Below are 16,369 nucleotides of genomic sequence, written 5' to 3' on the forward strand. Positions count from 1 at the left end.
CATCTATAAACTGTTCTCCCAAAACAAATCTGCATCTGAGCTCTACAGGTCTTAGTATATGTGAGACGTAGATGCCAGAGAAACATGTAAAGAACGCCTTGAAAATGGAATCAGCAAAATTCAGCCCGTGGGAAATACTACTGGAACAGTAACTAAGTTCTTCAACAAATAAATTGCAAGGGGGGGAAAAAGACATGGCGGGGCATCATACATGGTAAAAACAGACAGAGAGAGGCCCGTTAACAACTGCAGTGTGCTGGCATCGCTGGGATCCCAGTTCAAACAAATGGCTCTAAAAACTGCATTTATGAGACAATCAAGAAATCTGAACATTTCCTGGATATTTTATTATACCGAAGATCTACTGCTAACTTCCTACACTATAACAGCATGATGTCTTTATTTTTAAAGAACTACACTGAAATATTTACAGAGGAAATTATAGATAAACTGGAATTTGTTGCCAAATGAAGGGAATGAGGATTGGGTAGATGCAGAAATAAGACTGGTCATGGGTTGAGTTGCAGAATCTAGGGTGATGGGTGATGAGGGCCTTTCTACTTGCACACGTATTTGAAATTCTCCATATTTAAAAAAAAAATTAAGGATTGAGTTGGTTTACTCACTTTGGAAAACTGTTTGGTAGTATTAGTAAAAGTAAAAAAAAAAGTTTACCCCATAGCCCAGCAATGCATTCATATATGAATTCATCCCAATTCATATATATTATGTGAATATATAATCACAAAAGACACATACAGGAATCTTCATTGCAGCCCTGCTATGGACTGAGTCACTCCAAATTCATAGACTGAATCCTCACCCCTCAGTATGCAGGCGTCTGGAAGTGAGGTCTGTGGGAGGTGATCCGTTTAGATGAAGTCATGAGGATGGGCTCACGGGGGGATTAATGTCCTCAAAGGAAGGGAAGAGACCAGGGGCTTCCCTGGTGGACGGGCGGCTAAGACTCCGAGCTCTCAGTGCAGGGGGCTCAGGTTCGCTCCCTGGCTGGGGAACCAGATGCTCCAACAAAGAGTCCACCTGCTGGACTAAAAACGATCCTGCCTGCCACGATGAACACAGACGATCCCGCATGCCGTGACCAAGACCTGCTGCAGCCAAATAAATTAATTTTACAAAAAAGAAAAAGGACAGACCAGAACCTTCTCTCTCTCCACTGAATGCGGACATAGCAAGGAGGCTGCTGCACCACCAGGTCACTCCAGCCATGTCCAAATCTTTGCGACCCCTGATTTAGCAGGTGGAGCCCAAGGATGGCTTACAAACTCCCAGGTCAGGCTGATGTTTTTGGTCCGAAGGCCACACCTCAAGTAGCACTGAGCTAGGCCACCAGTGTCCGTATGAACATGAGAATTCCCAGGAACAGCCTCAATGGGCTGTGCACACCCCACCCCACCCCCACAGCCTCCTTCCTGCAGCTTGGGCTGGGGTGACAGGTTTACTGAGCAACGGCCACCTTCCACCATCTATCAAACCCCGTGCAGGCACGTTGGCCAACATTCCAGAGCCAGTCTGCCACCTGCCCACAAGCTCCTCCCCAAGCTAGGAGCCTGACAACCTCCCAGATATGCAGGGCTCTGAGCTCCCTGCTCTCCGGGCTCCGTCCTTCCAGCCTCTGTCGCATCTTACATCATTCCGGCCTCTCTGCTTGTTGTGCACCAAGAGTGCTCCACTCTGCTCTCTGAGTTCTCCACACCCACACAGCTCAGCTCAAATGCTATTCCTCCAGGAAGTCTTCTACAATGGCCCACCAGCACGAGTCCCTCCTCCGGAAGTCGTGGGCACTGTTCATGCTTGGCAGTCAGCAGGGACCAGCCTTCCAGCCTTGCAGCTGGCTGCTGAGGCAGAGGCTGCTGGCTCAACGTCAGCCTTTTCCGAGCAGGGAGATCCAGGCGGCATCGTATCTCCAAAGAGCACCAGGTGCCTAGCTCACTGCTGATTTGTTGTTGTTCAGTCGCTCAGTCATGTCCGACTCTTTGCAAATCCATGGACTGCAGCACGCCAGGCCTCCCTGTCCTTCACCATCTTCTGGAGCTTGCTCAAACTCATGTCCATTGAGTCGGTGATGCCATCCAACCATCTCCTCCTCTGTCGTCCCCTTCTCCTCCTGCCCTCAATCTTTCCCAGCATCAGGATCTTTTTCAATGAGTCATGCATGCCCAAGGTCACACAGCTCGTCAACACAGGAGCCAGAATTCAAACCCAGGCAATGGCTCCAGAGTGCAGACTCGTCACCACCACTCAAATGTCAGGCAGGACTTTCCTGACATTACAAACTCCCAGGTCAGGCTGATGTTTTTGGTCCAAAGGCCACATCTCAAGTAGCACTGAGCTAGGCCACCAGTGTCCATGTGAACATGAGAATTCCCAGGAACAGCCTCAATAGGCTGTGCACACCCCACCCCACCCCCACAGCCTCCTGACATTTGAGTGGTCCAAGGGTTAAGACCCCACACTTTCAAGGTAGGGGCTGCAGGTTCAATCCCTGATCTGGGAGCTAAAACCCCCACAAGCTGTGCGATGTGGCCAAAAAAAGCAACGGCAACAAAACCTGTCGGGCTCATTTCTGAATCTAGACTCCAGCCCAGCAGAGGGTACACGACAGGCCTGCCTGGGGCCACCCCTCCTGTAACATCCCTGTGCTTCTGCCCCAGCACTTCCAGATCACGGTGGACAGCTGCTTCTCTAGGTGTCTATCTTAGAACTTCTCTCCCACCCCGTGGACAAGCGCTGTCTCCCACCACGTGGGTCTCATCCCACAGCTGCTGGGGTGGGAGGGCTCTCTTAATCTATGACTCAGACGGTAAAGAATCCACCTGCAATGCAGGAGACCCGAGTTCGCTCCTGGGTCAGGAAGATCCCCGGGAGGAGGGCATGGCAACCCACTCCAGTATTCTTGCCTGGAGAATCCCATGGACGGAGGAGCCTGGGGGGCTACAGTCCATGGGGTTGTAAAGAGTTGGACACAATTGAGTGGCTAACACTACATACTTAATCTATCATTTCCTGCGTGTACCTGACGGCTTTGAAGAGGACATCACTGGAGACCAGGAAGCTCGCCTTCTCACGTCTTCCACAGGACTGGCACACACTTCGTGGACAAGCTTATGGGAAGACAGTCAACAGAGGACTTGCTTTTCAAGTCCACAGTGTTAAAGCTGTACTAAGAGACCCATCAGACGGATCAGTGGAGTGCCCATTACACACACTCTGCAGACCCGCCTCCTTCCAGGAAGCCCATGGAGGAGACGTGCGCTCACAGTGCCCTGGGTCAGACCCTGGGATGGTCTCTGAGCCATTGGCGTGTGTGACCTTGGAGCAGTCCTTTACCTCCCTCCCTGGGTCTCCCTTTCTTTATTAACAAAACACAAGCAGCAACTATGAGCCCAGCCGCCCTGGCTCTGCCACCGGCTCGTTGTGAGACCCTGGTCAGCTAGCTGGCTCTGGGGTCCTCAGCTTCCTCTTCTGAATAAATGAGGTTAACAGTCCCCAGCTTACAGAGTTGCTGAGCTGTTCAAATCCCCAGAAGCAGGCCCATCGTGGCTGTTAGCTGTTGTCACGGTTAGGACGCAAAGATATGGTAGACGGCCCAGCACAGTGAGTGACACCGGGGAGAGGGGATCGACTCATGTCATCGTTTTCCTCCACGACCTTAGTTATGGCTGGGCACATTGCCAACACACATCCACGTGATTTGAAGGAGACAATGCTGGCTCTGTCTGATAAAGGGGGACCATGCAGGTGCTGGATATAATACAGCACCCTGATTCTAGGTGGATGTTGGCAGACACACCTATTGGGCCATCTGCCTGACCAGTCCTTTCCTGAAAACCAGCTTCCCTGCCTGTGATGCCTCGGGGCCGTAATGGCTCTCAGAGCCAGGCCCACGTGCAGTGTGACTGCGGGCACGGGTACCCTCATGGGCCTGTGGTTGGTGACTGACCCCAGGCAGCACTGGGATCGAGACTTAAAAGGAGACAGAAAGAGAAAGACTGTCCAGCGATTCTCTAGGAAGCTGGCCTGAAACCGATGAGGCTGGCAGCCTAGAGCGCCACCATGAGGACTGCAGGGATGGGGGAACCCAGAGATGAGGATGAGAAGGAGGAGAAGGAAGGAAGAGGCCACGGGCAGGGAGGAGCCGAGGAAGGGGGCGGGCAGAGTCCCTGCTGACCGAAACCCTCCCCAGCCCCTCAAGTGCCACGAAGTAACCCAGGGTTCCGATGACTAAACTCCCTCTGAAGAAAACAATTTTAACTGAAGTATTTGCTACAGCTCTACAATGCTGTGTGTGTTTCTGGTGTACAGCCGAGTGATTCGGAATACACAGATATAAAGACATATGTATATATTCTTTTTCATATTCTTTTCCATCTTGGTTTACTACGAGATACTGAACACGGTCCCCTGAGTTATGCGGTAAGATGCTATTGTTGATAAATCCCTTTTCGGACCGCCTTTGCAAATAGGTTTTTGTCACCTCCAACAGACAGACTCACGGCGCTCAGTCTGAGGGCACCAGAGTCCTCGGCTGCCAAGCTCAGCTCCTCCCTCTACTCCACTCCCACCACGTACGCAGCTCCACCCCGCACCACTCCCGGCGGGAGCAAATCGGAAGAGCCTAAAATGCTGCGGAAGTTGGTCGTGCATGTGTGTGTGCCCAGTCGCTCAGTCGTGTCCAACTCTGCCCGACTGTAGCCTGCCAGGCTCCTCTGTCCACGGGGATTCTCCAGGCAAGAACACTGGAGGGGGTTGCCATGCCCCCCTCCAGGGGATCTTCCCGACCCAGGGATCGAACTCAAGTCTCTTATGTCTCCTGCACTGGCAGGTGGGTTCTTTACCACGAGCACCACCTGGGAAAGGCCTAGAAATAAGTCAACCATCCTCAAATCTAATTTTAAAATGTACCAAAAACGGAGTAGAGAATAATTTTAGGAAATTCCTATGAAAATAAAAGCAGAGGAGGGTTTTTGGTTTGCTCCATTAAAAAGGCTCTGACGTGGCTCATGGTTTCTGCCAAGTTCATCACGGGCACATGAAACTGGAAAAGGCACTGCTCACCATCCACACCAGATAATCTCCTGCGGCGCCCGCTGCCAGTGGGCACAAGTCATTACTTTTCACAGCGACTCACAATCAATTTAAAAGCACTATTATTAAAATAAAAGGGAGAGATTTCTCTGGTGTTACGGTGGTTATAACTCTGCGCTTCCAGTGCAGAGGGCATGGGTTCAATCCCTGGTTGGTGAACTAAGATCCTGTGCGCAGCATAGCTTGGCCAAAACAAAACGGAAATAAATTACCCACCACGTAAGCTGTAGAATACAGCAGAAATAACTAGTCCTGGAGATGGGGTTCTCAACCTGCCACTGGCTAGTTGTGTGCTTTGAACCTGTAATCTCACCCTGACTTAGTTTTCCCATCTGTAAAAGGGGCTGTAAGAAATAAAAATAAGATCACCGTCCACCTCTCAAAGTTGGTGGGAGATTCAAACAAGCTGACATGGTACACAATATGCCTTACAGCAGACCCTGGGGATAGCGGGGGGCAGGGGAGTGGGGAAGAAGCATCCGTGAGATGCAGACACTCTGTGGGAGTAGAGACTACTTAGTAAGCCAGCGCTGCATCCAAGTCCTGGCTTCTAGCCCAGCTCTGCTGCTGTGGGTCTTGCTGGGGAGACACAGCTCGCCCAACTTCAAAAGTAACGGAACTGCTTCTCACAAGGCATCTCCATGGAGAACGTTCCTAAGGGAACAGCAGCATGGACATTTTAAAGATCCCTCCTGGAGACACCTTCTCTTTCCTGTATTCTTCCCAACAATAATTCTGGCAACAAGTCTGGTCAATGCTTCCTCGCAAATAACAATACGAAAGTAAACGTGTTAGTTGCTGAGTCATGTCCGACTCTTTGCCACCCCGTGGACTGTAGCCTGCCAGGCTCCTCTGTCCATGGACTTCTCCAGGCAAGAATGCTAGAGTGAGTTGCCACTCCCTTCTCCAAGAGATCTTCCCCACTCAGGGACTGAACCTGGTCTCCCGCATCGTGGGCAGACACTTGACCGTCTGAGCCACTAGAGAAGCCCTGAATAACAGTATGATGGAGTGATGGAGGCTTTTTCTCTGGGCCTCTTGGGCATGGTTTTAAACATAGGCTTTACATGCATCTTCTCATTTAAGCCTCACAGACAAAAGCTATAAAGTCACACTACATTTATGAGAACAGAGGCTCTGAAAATTGTTAGCCCGACAGGCAACAGGCAAGACCTAGGACTTAAACCAAATCCTCTGGACGTAAATGAAACCTGCCTCAGTTTGCCCCATCACCTTCTCAGGTCAGTTCATCATTACCACCCTCTAGACCAAGGCAGGACCCTCACTCTCCCTGTGAGCTACCCTACCAGCTGCAGTCAGATTCTCTTCCCAAAACCCAAGTCCACTTCGAGGCTGGGTCACAGCACCCAGCAAGTGCACCACAGAAGGCTCAGCTTTCAACACTTGCCAAGTGAACGCAACCTTTGCTGATGCTGCCTTAGCTTCCTGCCCCCTACAGAGCTACCCGGGCTGCCAGTCAGGGTCCTCCAGCTCTAGCTCCCCTACCTTGGCCGACTTACCCCATGAATGCACACGTCATGGTCCACCATGAACCGCTGTCTCCTCCACTCTCTGGACACGATATTTTCTCTGCCTGGCACGTTCTTTCCCCATCTCCCCAGCCCCCCACCCGCCATCTACACATTCTGCCATCAACAACCTTTCTAGGTTAATAAACAGACTAACAGTTCCTCCCTAATGTAAGTCATCACTCACTTCTTAGTGAGCCAAGCCCAGGACACTACCTCTCTCCTGCAGCTTCAGATCAGGGCAGAGTTTATGAAATCCCCAGACCAAGTTCTAGAGCACATTCTGCTGAGCTGTATGTTTACCAGCCTGTCTTCCTGGCCTTATCTAAGCTAACCCCTTCTACGCAGGAACAGGCCTGTCTCTCAAGCCCCACCTGAATAGGAACTCTCCATCTTGTATTTACCAGGATACAGCCTGCACTTCTCTTTGCTGTTGTTTAGTCGCTCAGTCGTATCCAACTCTTTGCAACCCCATGGACTGCAGCATGCCAAGTTTTCCAGTCCTCCACCATCTTCTGGAGTTTGCTCAAACTCATATCCATTGAGTCGGTGATGCCATCCAACCATCTCCTCCTCTATCGTCCCCTTCTCCTCCTGCCTTCAGTCTTTCCCAGCATCAGGTTCTTTTCCAATGAGTTGGTTCTTCCCATCAGGTGGCCAGAGTATTGGAGTTTCAGCTTCAGCATCAGTCCTTCCAATGAAGACAAAGAGTTGATTTTCTTTAGGATTGACTGGTTTGGCCTCCTTGAAGTCTAAGTGACTCAAAAGTCTTCTCCAACACCATATGTTGAAAGCATCAATTGCTTGGTGCTCAGCCTTCTTTATGGTACAACTCTCACATCCATACATGACTACTGGAAAAACCATAGCCTTGAGTATATGGACCTTTGTTGGCATAATAAAGTGCTTCTCTTTCAGTTCAGTTCAGTCGCTCAGTCGTGTCCAACTCTTTGCGACCCCATGAATTGCAGCACGCCAGGCCTCTCTGTCTATCACAAACTCCCGGAGTTCACCCAAACTCATTCACATCGAGTCAGTGTTGCCATTCAGCGATCTCATCCTCTGTCATCCACTTCTCCTCCTGCCACCAGTCCCTCCCAGCATCAGGATCTTTTCCAATGAGTCAGCGCTTTGCATGAGGTAGCCAAAGTATTGGAGTTTCAGCCTCAGCATCAGTCCTTCCAATGAACACCCAGGACTGGTCTCCTTTAGCATGGACTGGTTGGATCTCCTTGCAGTCCAAGAGACTCTTAAGAGTCTTCTCCAACACCACAGTTCAAAAGCATCAATTCTTCGGCGATCAGCTTTCTTCATGGCACCCCACTCCAGTACTCTTGCCTGGAAAATCCCCTGGGCAGAGGAGCCTGGTAGGCTGCAGTCCATGGGGTCGCTAAGAGTCAGATACGACTGAGCGACTTCACTTTCACTTTTCACTTTCATGCACTGGAGAAGGAAATGGCAACCCACTCCAGTGTTATTGCCTGGAGAATCCCAGGGACGGGGGAGCCTGGTGGGCTGCCATCTATGGGGTCGCACAGAGTCGGACACGACTGAAGCAACTTAGCAGCAGCAGCAACAGCAGCTTTCTTCACAGTCCAACTCTCACATCCATACATGACCACTGGAAAAACCATAGCCTTGACGAGATGGACCTTTGTTGGCAAAGTAATATCTCTGCTTTTAAATATGCTATCTAGGTTGGTCATAACTTTCCTTCCAAGGAGTAAGCGTCTTTTAATTTCATGGCTGTAGTCCCCATCTGCAGTGATCTTGGAGCCCAAAAAATTAAAGTCTGACACTCTTTCCACTGTTTCCCCATCTATTTCCCATGAAGTGATGGGACCAGATGCCATGATCTTCGTTTTCTGAATGTTGAGCTTTAAGCCAACTTTTTCACTCTCCTCTTTCACTTTCATCAAGAGGCTTTTGAGTTCCTCTTCACTTTCTGCCATAAGGGTGGTGTCATCTGCATATCTGAAGTTATTGATATTTCTCCCGGCAATCTTGATTCCAGCTTGTGCTTCTTCCAGCCCAGCGTTTCTCATGATGTACTCTGCATAGAAGTTAAATAAGCAGGGTGACAATATACAGCCTTGATGTACTCCTTTTCTATTTGGAACCAGTCTGTTGTTCCATGTCCAGTTCTAACTGTTGCTTCCTGACCTGCATATAGGTTTCTCAAGAAGCAGGTCAGGTGGTCTGGTATGCCCATCTCTCTCAGAATTTTCCAGTTTATTGTGATCCACACAGTCAAAGGCTTTGGCATAGTCAATAAAGCAGAAATAGATGTTTTTCTGGAACTCTCTTGCTTTTTCCATGATCCAGCGGATGTTGGCAATTTGATCTCTGGTTCCTCTGCCTTTTCTAAAACCAGCTTGATCATCTGGAAGTTCACGGTTCACATATTGCTGAAGCCTGGATTGGAGAATTTTGAGCATGACTTTACTAGCATGTGGTATGAGTGCAATTGTGCGGTAGTTTGAGCATTCTTTGGCATTGCCTTTCTTAGGGACTGGAATGCAAGCTGACCTTTTCCAGTCCTGTGGCCACTTCTGAATTTTCCAATTTTGCTGGCATATTGACTGCAGCACTTTCACAGCATCATCTTTCAGGATTTGAAATAGCTCCACTGGAATTCCATCAACCCCACTAGCTTTGTTCGTAGTGATGCTTTCTAAGGCCCACTTGACTTCATATTCCAGGATGTCTGGCTCTAGGTGAGTGATCACACCATTGCGATTATCTGGGTCGTGAAGATCTTTTTTGTACAGTTCTTCTGTGTATTTTTGCCATCTATTCTTAATATCTTCTGCTTCTGTTAGGTCCAGACCATTTCTGTCCTTTATCGAGCCCATCTTTGCATGAAATGTTCCCTTGGTATCTCTAATTTTCTTGAAGAGCTCTCTAGTCTTTCCCATTCTGTTGTTTGCCTCTATTTGTTTGCACCGATCGCTGAAGAAGGCTTTCTTATCTCTTCTTGCTATTCTTTGGAACTCTGCATTCAGATGCTTATATCTTTCCTTTTCTCCTTTGCTTTTCGCCTCTCTTCTTTACACAGCTATTTGTAAGGCCTCCCCAGACAGCCATTTTGCTTTTTTGCATTTCTTTTCCATGGGGATGGTCTTGATCCCTGTCTCCTGTACAATGTCACGAACCTCATTCCATAGTTCATCAGGCACTCTGTCTATCTGATCTAGTCCCTTAAATCTATTTCTCACTTCCACTGTATAATCATAAGGGATTTGATTTAGGTCATACCTGAATGGTCTAGTAGTTTTCCCTACTTTCTCCAATAAGTCTGAATTTGGCAATAAGGAGTTTATGATCTGAGCCACAGTCAGCTCCTACTCTTGTTTTTGCTGACTGTATAGAGCTTCTCCATCTTTGGCTGCAAAGAATATACTCAATCTGATTTTGGTGTTGACCATCTGGTGACATCCATGTGTAGAGTCTTCTCTTGTGTTGTTGGAAGAGGGTGTTTTCTATGACCAGTGCATTCTCTTGGCAAAACTCTATTAGCCTTTACCCTGCTTCATTCCATATTCCAAGGCTAAATTTGCCTGTTACTCCAGGTGTTTCTTGACTTCCTACTTTTGCATTCCAGTCCCCTATAATGAAAAGGATATCTTTTTTGGGTGTTAGTCCTAAAAGGTCTTGTAGGTCTTCATAGAACCGTTCAAATTCAGGTTCTTCAGTGTTACTGGTTGGGGCATAGACTTGGATTACCGTGATATTGAATGGTTTGCCTTGGAAACGAACAGAGATCATTCTGTCGTTTTTGAGATTGTATCCAAGTACTGCATTTCGGACTCTTTTGTTGACCATGATGGCTACTCCATTTCTTCTGAGGGATTCCTGCCCGCAGTAGTGGATATAATGGTCATCTGAGTTAAATTCACCCGTTCCAGTCCATTTTAGTTCGCTGATTCCTAGAATGTTGACGTTCACTCTTGCCATCTCCTGTTTGACCACTTTCAATTTGCTTTGATTCATGGACCTAACATTCCAGGTTCCTATGCAATATTACTCTTTACAGCATCAGACCTTGCTTCTATCACCAGTCATATCCACAACTGGGTATTGTTTTTGCTTTGGCTCCATCCCTTCATTCTTTCTGGAGTTATTTCTCCACTGATCTCCAGAAGCATATCGGGCACCTACTGATCTGGGGAGTTCCTCTTTCAGCATCCTATCATTTTGCCTTTTCATACTGTCCATGGGGTTCTCAAGGCAAGAGTACTGAAGTGGTTTGCCATTCCCTTCTCCAGTGGACCACATTCTGTGCTTCTCTTTAGAGAGCTCCAAATCTAAACCTGGGTATTCCATTTTGGTTGAACACAGGATGTAAACTTGGAGAACTCCCCAGGCCCTATGGCACAAGAGGGAGCCGGGCTCCAGGGCCCTCCCTTCGTCTTCTGCCCCTGCACTGGGATTGTGCCCCCAAAACACTTCTACTCCCTCACATGAAAGAACAGACCTGTGGGATATGATCCTCTGTGAAGATGTTACTCCACAGATGACTTATCCTCAAGTTACCTGTTTTGATTAATGTATTAAGTTAATTAATACATAAAAATCCACCTCTCTCTCTCTCTGCATCTTAAATTATGAAGACAGCGGCCTTCATTCTGAGGCTCATGAAATACACTGGCCCCAAAGATCACCACAACACTATTCACAACAGACAAGACAGGGAAGCAAGCTAAATGTTCATCAAAAGATGAATGGATACCGAAGATGTGGTGTACACATACAATGGAATAATCAGCAGATGAATGGATACGGAAGATGTGGTGCGTATATACAGTGGAATATTACTCGGCCATAAAAAAGGGTGAAATAATGCCACTTGCAGCAACATGGACAGACCTGGAGATTATCACACTAAGTGAAGTAGGACAGAGATAGACAAATATCATATGATACCATTTACACATAGAGTCTAAAACAAAACAACACAAATGAACTTATTTACAAAACAGAAATAGACCCACAGACACAGAAAACAAACCCATGGTTACTTAGGGGAATGGCTGGGAGGGATAAATTGGGAGGATGTGACTGACATATTCACATTACTGTATATAAAACAGATAACCAACAAAGACCTACTTATAGCACAGGGAACTAGGGAAAAGAATCTGAAAAGAATAGGTATATAAATACACTACACACACACACACACACACACACACACACACAACTGAATCACTGTGATGAACGCCTGAAACTAACACACACTGTAAATCAACTATACTTCATTTTTTTTTTTTAAGTCGTGTGAAAAAGGGGAAAAAAACCCAGAAAGCCATGATTGTGCCCTAGTGACCTTTAAATTGCAAAGCACCTAATGAGCACTTTGAAGCTACGATATAAGTTAGTAACTGAGTGGAAGGGTATAAGTAAGGAAGTGCTGGAAGAAAGCCAACACTTGCAAGCCTCAGCTGCTAAGTTCAGTATTATATTCTCCAAGCAGCCTGCCAAGCTTTTTGAAAGGGGCAGTGTTGGTCTGCTCTGATCTACTTCTGGGAACTTCTTTCTCCAAAGTAATAAGTATTGATGAAGGTCAAGGGACAAGGACAGCTAACACCCTAAGATTACAGTAGGATTTAAATTCCACACTAATCATGTTGTCGGAGGTGAAAAAACCCTTGAAGACACTGGAAGTAAGACACCGTTTAACCTGATCATTCCAATGAAGACCTTCAAAAATACTGTTTTCCCTAGTGAAATTAGTGTGAGGAAGTCTTCCTATGAAATTCAGAGGGAGAAAAATAAACATATGGAAAGAGATTACAGGATTAACTGATTACGTGATCTGCCTTAGAATGACACAAGAAGGCTTCACAATCTTTTTAAAGAAGTCATTGCAAATTCATATCAAACAACTGAATTCTCAGTTTTCTACATGAAAAAGAAGCCAAGACTAAAATCACCACTAGGCATCTGTGCTTGCTTACACGCATGCTCGGTCATGTCCAGCTCTCTGTGACCCTCCTGGACTGCAGCCCACCAGGCTTCTCTGTCCGTGGGATTCTCCAGGCAAGAATACTGGAGTGGTTGCCACTTCCCTCTCCAGGGAATCTTCTCAACCCAGGAATCGAACCTGGGCCTCCTGCACTTTCAGGTCCATTCTTTACCACTGAACCACCAAACATTTACTGGTCAAAAAGTTTGTTCGGGTTTTTGCATAAGATGTTGCAGAAAAACTCCAACAAACTTTTTGGTCAACCACGTATTTATTCAGTTACATTTACATCAAGTCTAAAGATAAAAGAAGAGATATCTATTGAGAAGCATGAACCTGTGCTCAATATGAATAAATAAACTCAGTGTGTCTTCCACTTCTGCCCTTCAGACTTCCAGGTTGAGTCTTTTAGGCAGTGACGTAAACAGTAACCAGTGCTTCCCCAGGACCCTCTTCTACGACAGAAGGGCTCAGAGTGATTTACTCCACTGATTCGAAATTTAAAATAACAAAAAATTTGAGAACTACACTTCAGACTGTTTCAACTGCTTAATCTGAGACACATACATCTAAAAAACTCTATGTAAATGTATATTAAGAAAATATATAAACTACCCATAATATAAACAGGTGCTAAAGTTCCCTAAATACATTCTCTCTCCTCTCTCTCTCTCTCTCACAGATAAGCTTCTTATGAACAATGGCTGACCATCTCACGATGAAGATCAAGACTACCACCAATTTTATAACACTTAATAATCAATGACAAGAACAAGCCTAAGCTAGATCTAACATTAAATCAATAAAAATTTAGGCTGCCAAATCCTGATAGCCAACACTTCCCACAGACCACTTACATTTGCATAATCCTGTTCCTGAAAACACATACCCCAAAGATTTCCCGGACAGATTGGCCCCAGCGCTAAGGCCAGACAGTAGCACATACACAGAGCAATTGCACGAGGCCAGCAAAGCTCCCTCCCGTCCTCAGACTCAGACCCTTAGAACTGAAGCAAACACGTTACCCAGGTAACAGGTTTGGTTCACCTGACCTAGCCCGAAGCAGTGTCAAAACCGAATATCATGGTAGGTGGAGGAGAGTTAAATTTGTAACTTTCAGTGTGCATGGGCGTTCATGATTAACTTCTCATTCGATGGCGGGGAATTCGCATTTCTACCCTACCTTTTACCTTTGGTAGGAACTTGAGGATAATTCAGTTCTCTAACCAGCACAAACAAAAAAGGCGGGGACAGAGGATAAAGAATTGGAAGAACACCGTGGCAACACAGTTCAGCTTCATTTTCTTATCATCACGTTCCTGACAACCTATTTCACTTGATTTTCTTAACTTTCATCTAAATGCTTTCTGCTCCTGTGCAGTTCACTCACTCACAGAATCTCATACTTGACCACACAGAACATCTCCTCCTCCGATCATCCTGTCATTAACACCACTAATGCGAGTGTGCCCGAGAGTGGTGTTTGGAGACAAATTCTACCTTTTCCCACCCTCAGGACTTACCTTCAGGGAAAGCATTGGGCTGCACAATTTGGACAAAGAGGCGCACGATATGAAAGAAGAGGCCAGCGGGACCAGGATCATAAGAGTCGCTGGTCTGATAGGAGGTTGGAGGCAACTGGAATTCCAAACCACCAGGACGGTACTGGGATGAAGACGGCTCCTCTGACATGGTGTCCTCACAGAGTCCCAGCAGCAGGAGGAAGCCAAGGAGGAGGGCCATGGCTAGCAAGATGCCCTGAACATGAGGTGGTGCTGGAGGCCGCCTGGGTCGGGGTGTTCTGGAAGCCTGGGGGATGGCGGGAGCGCGTTCCTGTGCAGAAGTGTCGTGAGGGTTGAGCCTGCGGTGTCCTCAGTTTCCAGGCCGGGCTAGCAGGCAGCAAGGGGCAGCAGAGAACGTTCTCTGGCAGGCAGGGGAGGGGGACTCAGTCCATCAAAGCAGCATCCCTGGCAGAGAGAGAAGGGACCAGGGGTCACTAATGCCTGCAGCCTGCCCACACCCGCAGCTCGCCTGGTGGAGAGGCTGCCAGGCTTTAGAGCAAGCGCTCAGCCTAATCCTCTGCTGGGGAAGAAACACAGAGCCTGCTCCAAGCACAGGGGCAGGAGAGCCAGAAGGTCCCCCGCCAGGAGCCAGACCAAGGAACACCAGGCAGACATGCCCACAGGTAGGAACTCACTTAAGGCATTATCCCATTTTACAGATGAGGAAACTGACTCAGAAAATCTCAGTGACTTGCCCAAGGCCACAGCTGACTAATAGTGGGCCAGAACTCACACCCAGTAGATGGCTTTCATGGCCCAAGCCGGGACTCTCCCAACTCCGAGACACCCTCCCTGCAGAGCCGTCCATCTCAGAGAGGCAGAGCCCCCCCCAGCAATAGATAAGGTGCTCATTTTTCCTCCAATTTTGGGCTGTTCTCCCCAGCTCCCCAGATATGTCTTACTTTGTCTTTCATTTTACTAATGGGCTCAGTGATCTGGCTCCGTGGTAAAGAATCCGCCTTCAAGTGAGAGAGACAGGGGTGGGGAAGGTCCCCTGGAGGAGGCAATGGCAACCCACTCCAGTATGCTTGCCGGGAAATCCCAGGGACAGAGGAGCCTGGCGGGCTACAGTCCGTGGGGTCACAAACAGTCGGGCGACTAAACAGCAAACAGCAACAGCCCCCTTCCTGGAGGCGCGTTTCACCCCATGTTTCATCTCACTGATACGCTCACTGATCTAACTTTATCTCCTCACTCCCCTCAACCCAAGCTGGAAGAGCGTGGCCTCAAGGGCAGGGACCAAACTCCTTAAGGCTGGGTGGGGCTGGTTTCTGTCTTTCTAACACTCTCACCAGGTCGCCCTGATGGGAGCCCCCATCTCAAGTCACCCCTTGGGCAACTCAGGATCCAGGCAATGAGAGGCTGAGCAGGGGGAGACCCCCGCCCTCCCCTGAGGACGGGGAGAAAGATCAAGAACTGAAATCAGCTCCCAACCCAGCGTCCAGTGGCGGCGGCGTGGACCCCATGCTCCTGGAGTTTCTCTCCCCAGAGCTGAGCACAAGGCGGGCGTACAGGCAGGGCTCAGTGTGAGCTGCGGAACAGGCAACCACACAATCCAGACCAAGGGCTTGGCTTGTGCCAAGGCACTGGGCGAGGGGACTTGAAAGAGAACTCCCCAAGGCAGCCGATGCGCTGCCTGTCCTTTCCCCTCTGGGGGCAGGAACACCCTGACTTTATTTTGTGTATTACACTCACTAACTTTCAAAATAAGGATGAGGTTCTCCAGAAACACATAGGGATTCCCTGGTGGCTCAGACAGTAAAGCATCTGCCCGCAATGCAGGAGACCCAGGTTTGATCCCTGGGTCAGGAAGATCCCCTGGCGAAGGAAATGGCAACCCATTCCAGTACTCTTGCCTAGAAAATTCCATGGATGGAGAAGCCTGGTGGGCTACAGTCCATGGGGTCGCAAAGAGTCGGACACGACTGAGCAACTTCACTTTCTTTCACTTTCTCCAGAAACACACACAGGATGAGGGAGAGGGACCACCAGGAAATGGGCACATTTGTGCAAGAGGCCAGAGGACCCCCTATCTATATCCCACCAAGTCAAAGAAAGCCCCAGACCAGAGGCAGGAGGTAATGAGTCCGCGGAGTGAAGACGTTCATCCGCATCGGGCCCCCTTAGTACTGCCTCATACATCCCACTCCAGTCCCATCAGCACAGACCTGCCAATGAAAGGACCCTCGACTCTCCTCTTA

General features: G+C 48.2%; 1 protein-coding gene across 15 annotated transcripts in view; it reads right to left on the bottom strand.

Annotated features, from left to right (window-relative positions):
* The window catches only part of PROM1 (prominin 1), a 144,680-nt gene that overhangs the window by 102,989 nt on the left and 25,322 nt on the right, over window positions 1-16,369 (bottom strand). For 14 of the 15 annotated variants that reach the window (XM_069594749.1, XM_069594754.1, XM_070292455.1 and 11 more), the window contains one exon: window positions 14,130-14,573. The exons of the other annotated variant lie outside the window; for it this stretch is intronic. In XM_069594749.1, the coding sequence (XP_069450850.1) occupies window positions 14,130-14,349 (220 nt within the window). In that variant the 5' untranslated portion in view covers window positions 14,350-14,573. The remainder of the gene's footprint in view (window positions 1-14,129; window positions 14,574-16,369) is intronic. 15 annotated transcript variants of the gene reach the window in all.

The sequence above is a fragment of the Ovis canadensis genome, chromosome 6 (genome assembly GCF_042477335.2).
Source record: "Ovis canadensis isolate MfBH-ARS-UI-01 breed Bighorn chromosome 6, ARS-UI_OviCan_v2, whole genome shotgun sequence".
In the NCBI taxonomy this organism is placed as follows: Eukaryota; Metazoa; Chordata; class Mammalia; order Artiodactyla; family Bovidae; genus Ovis; species Ovis canadensis.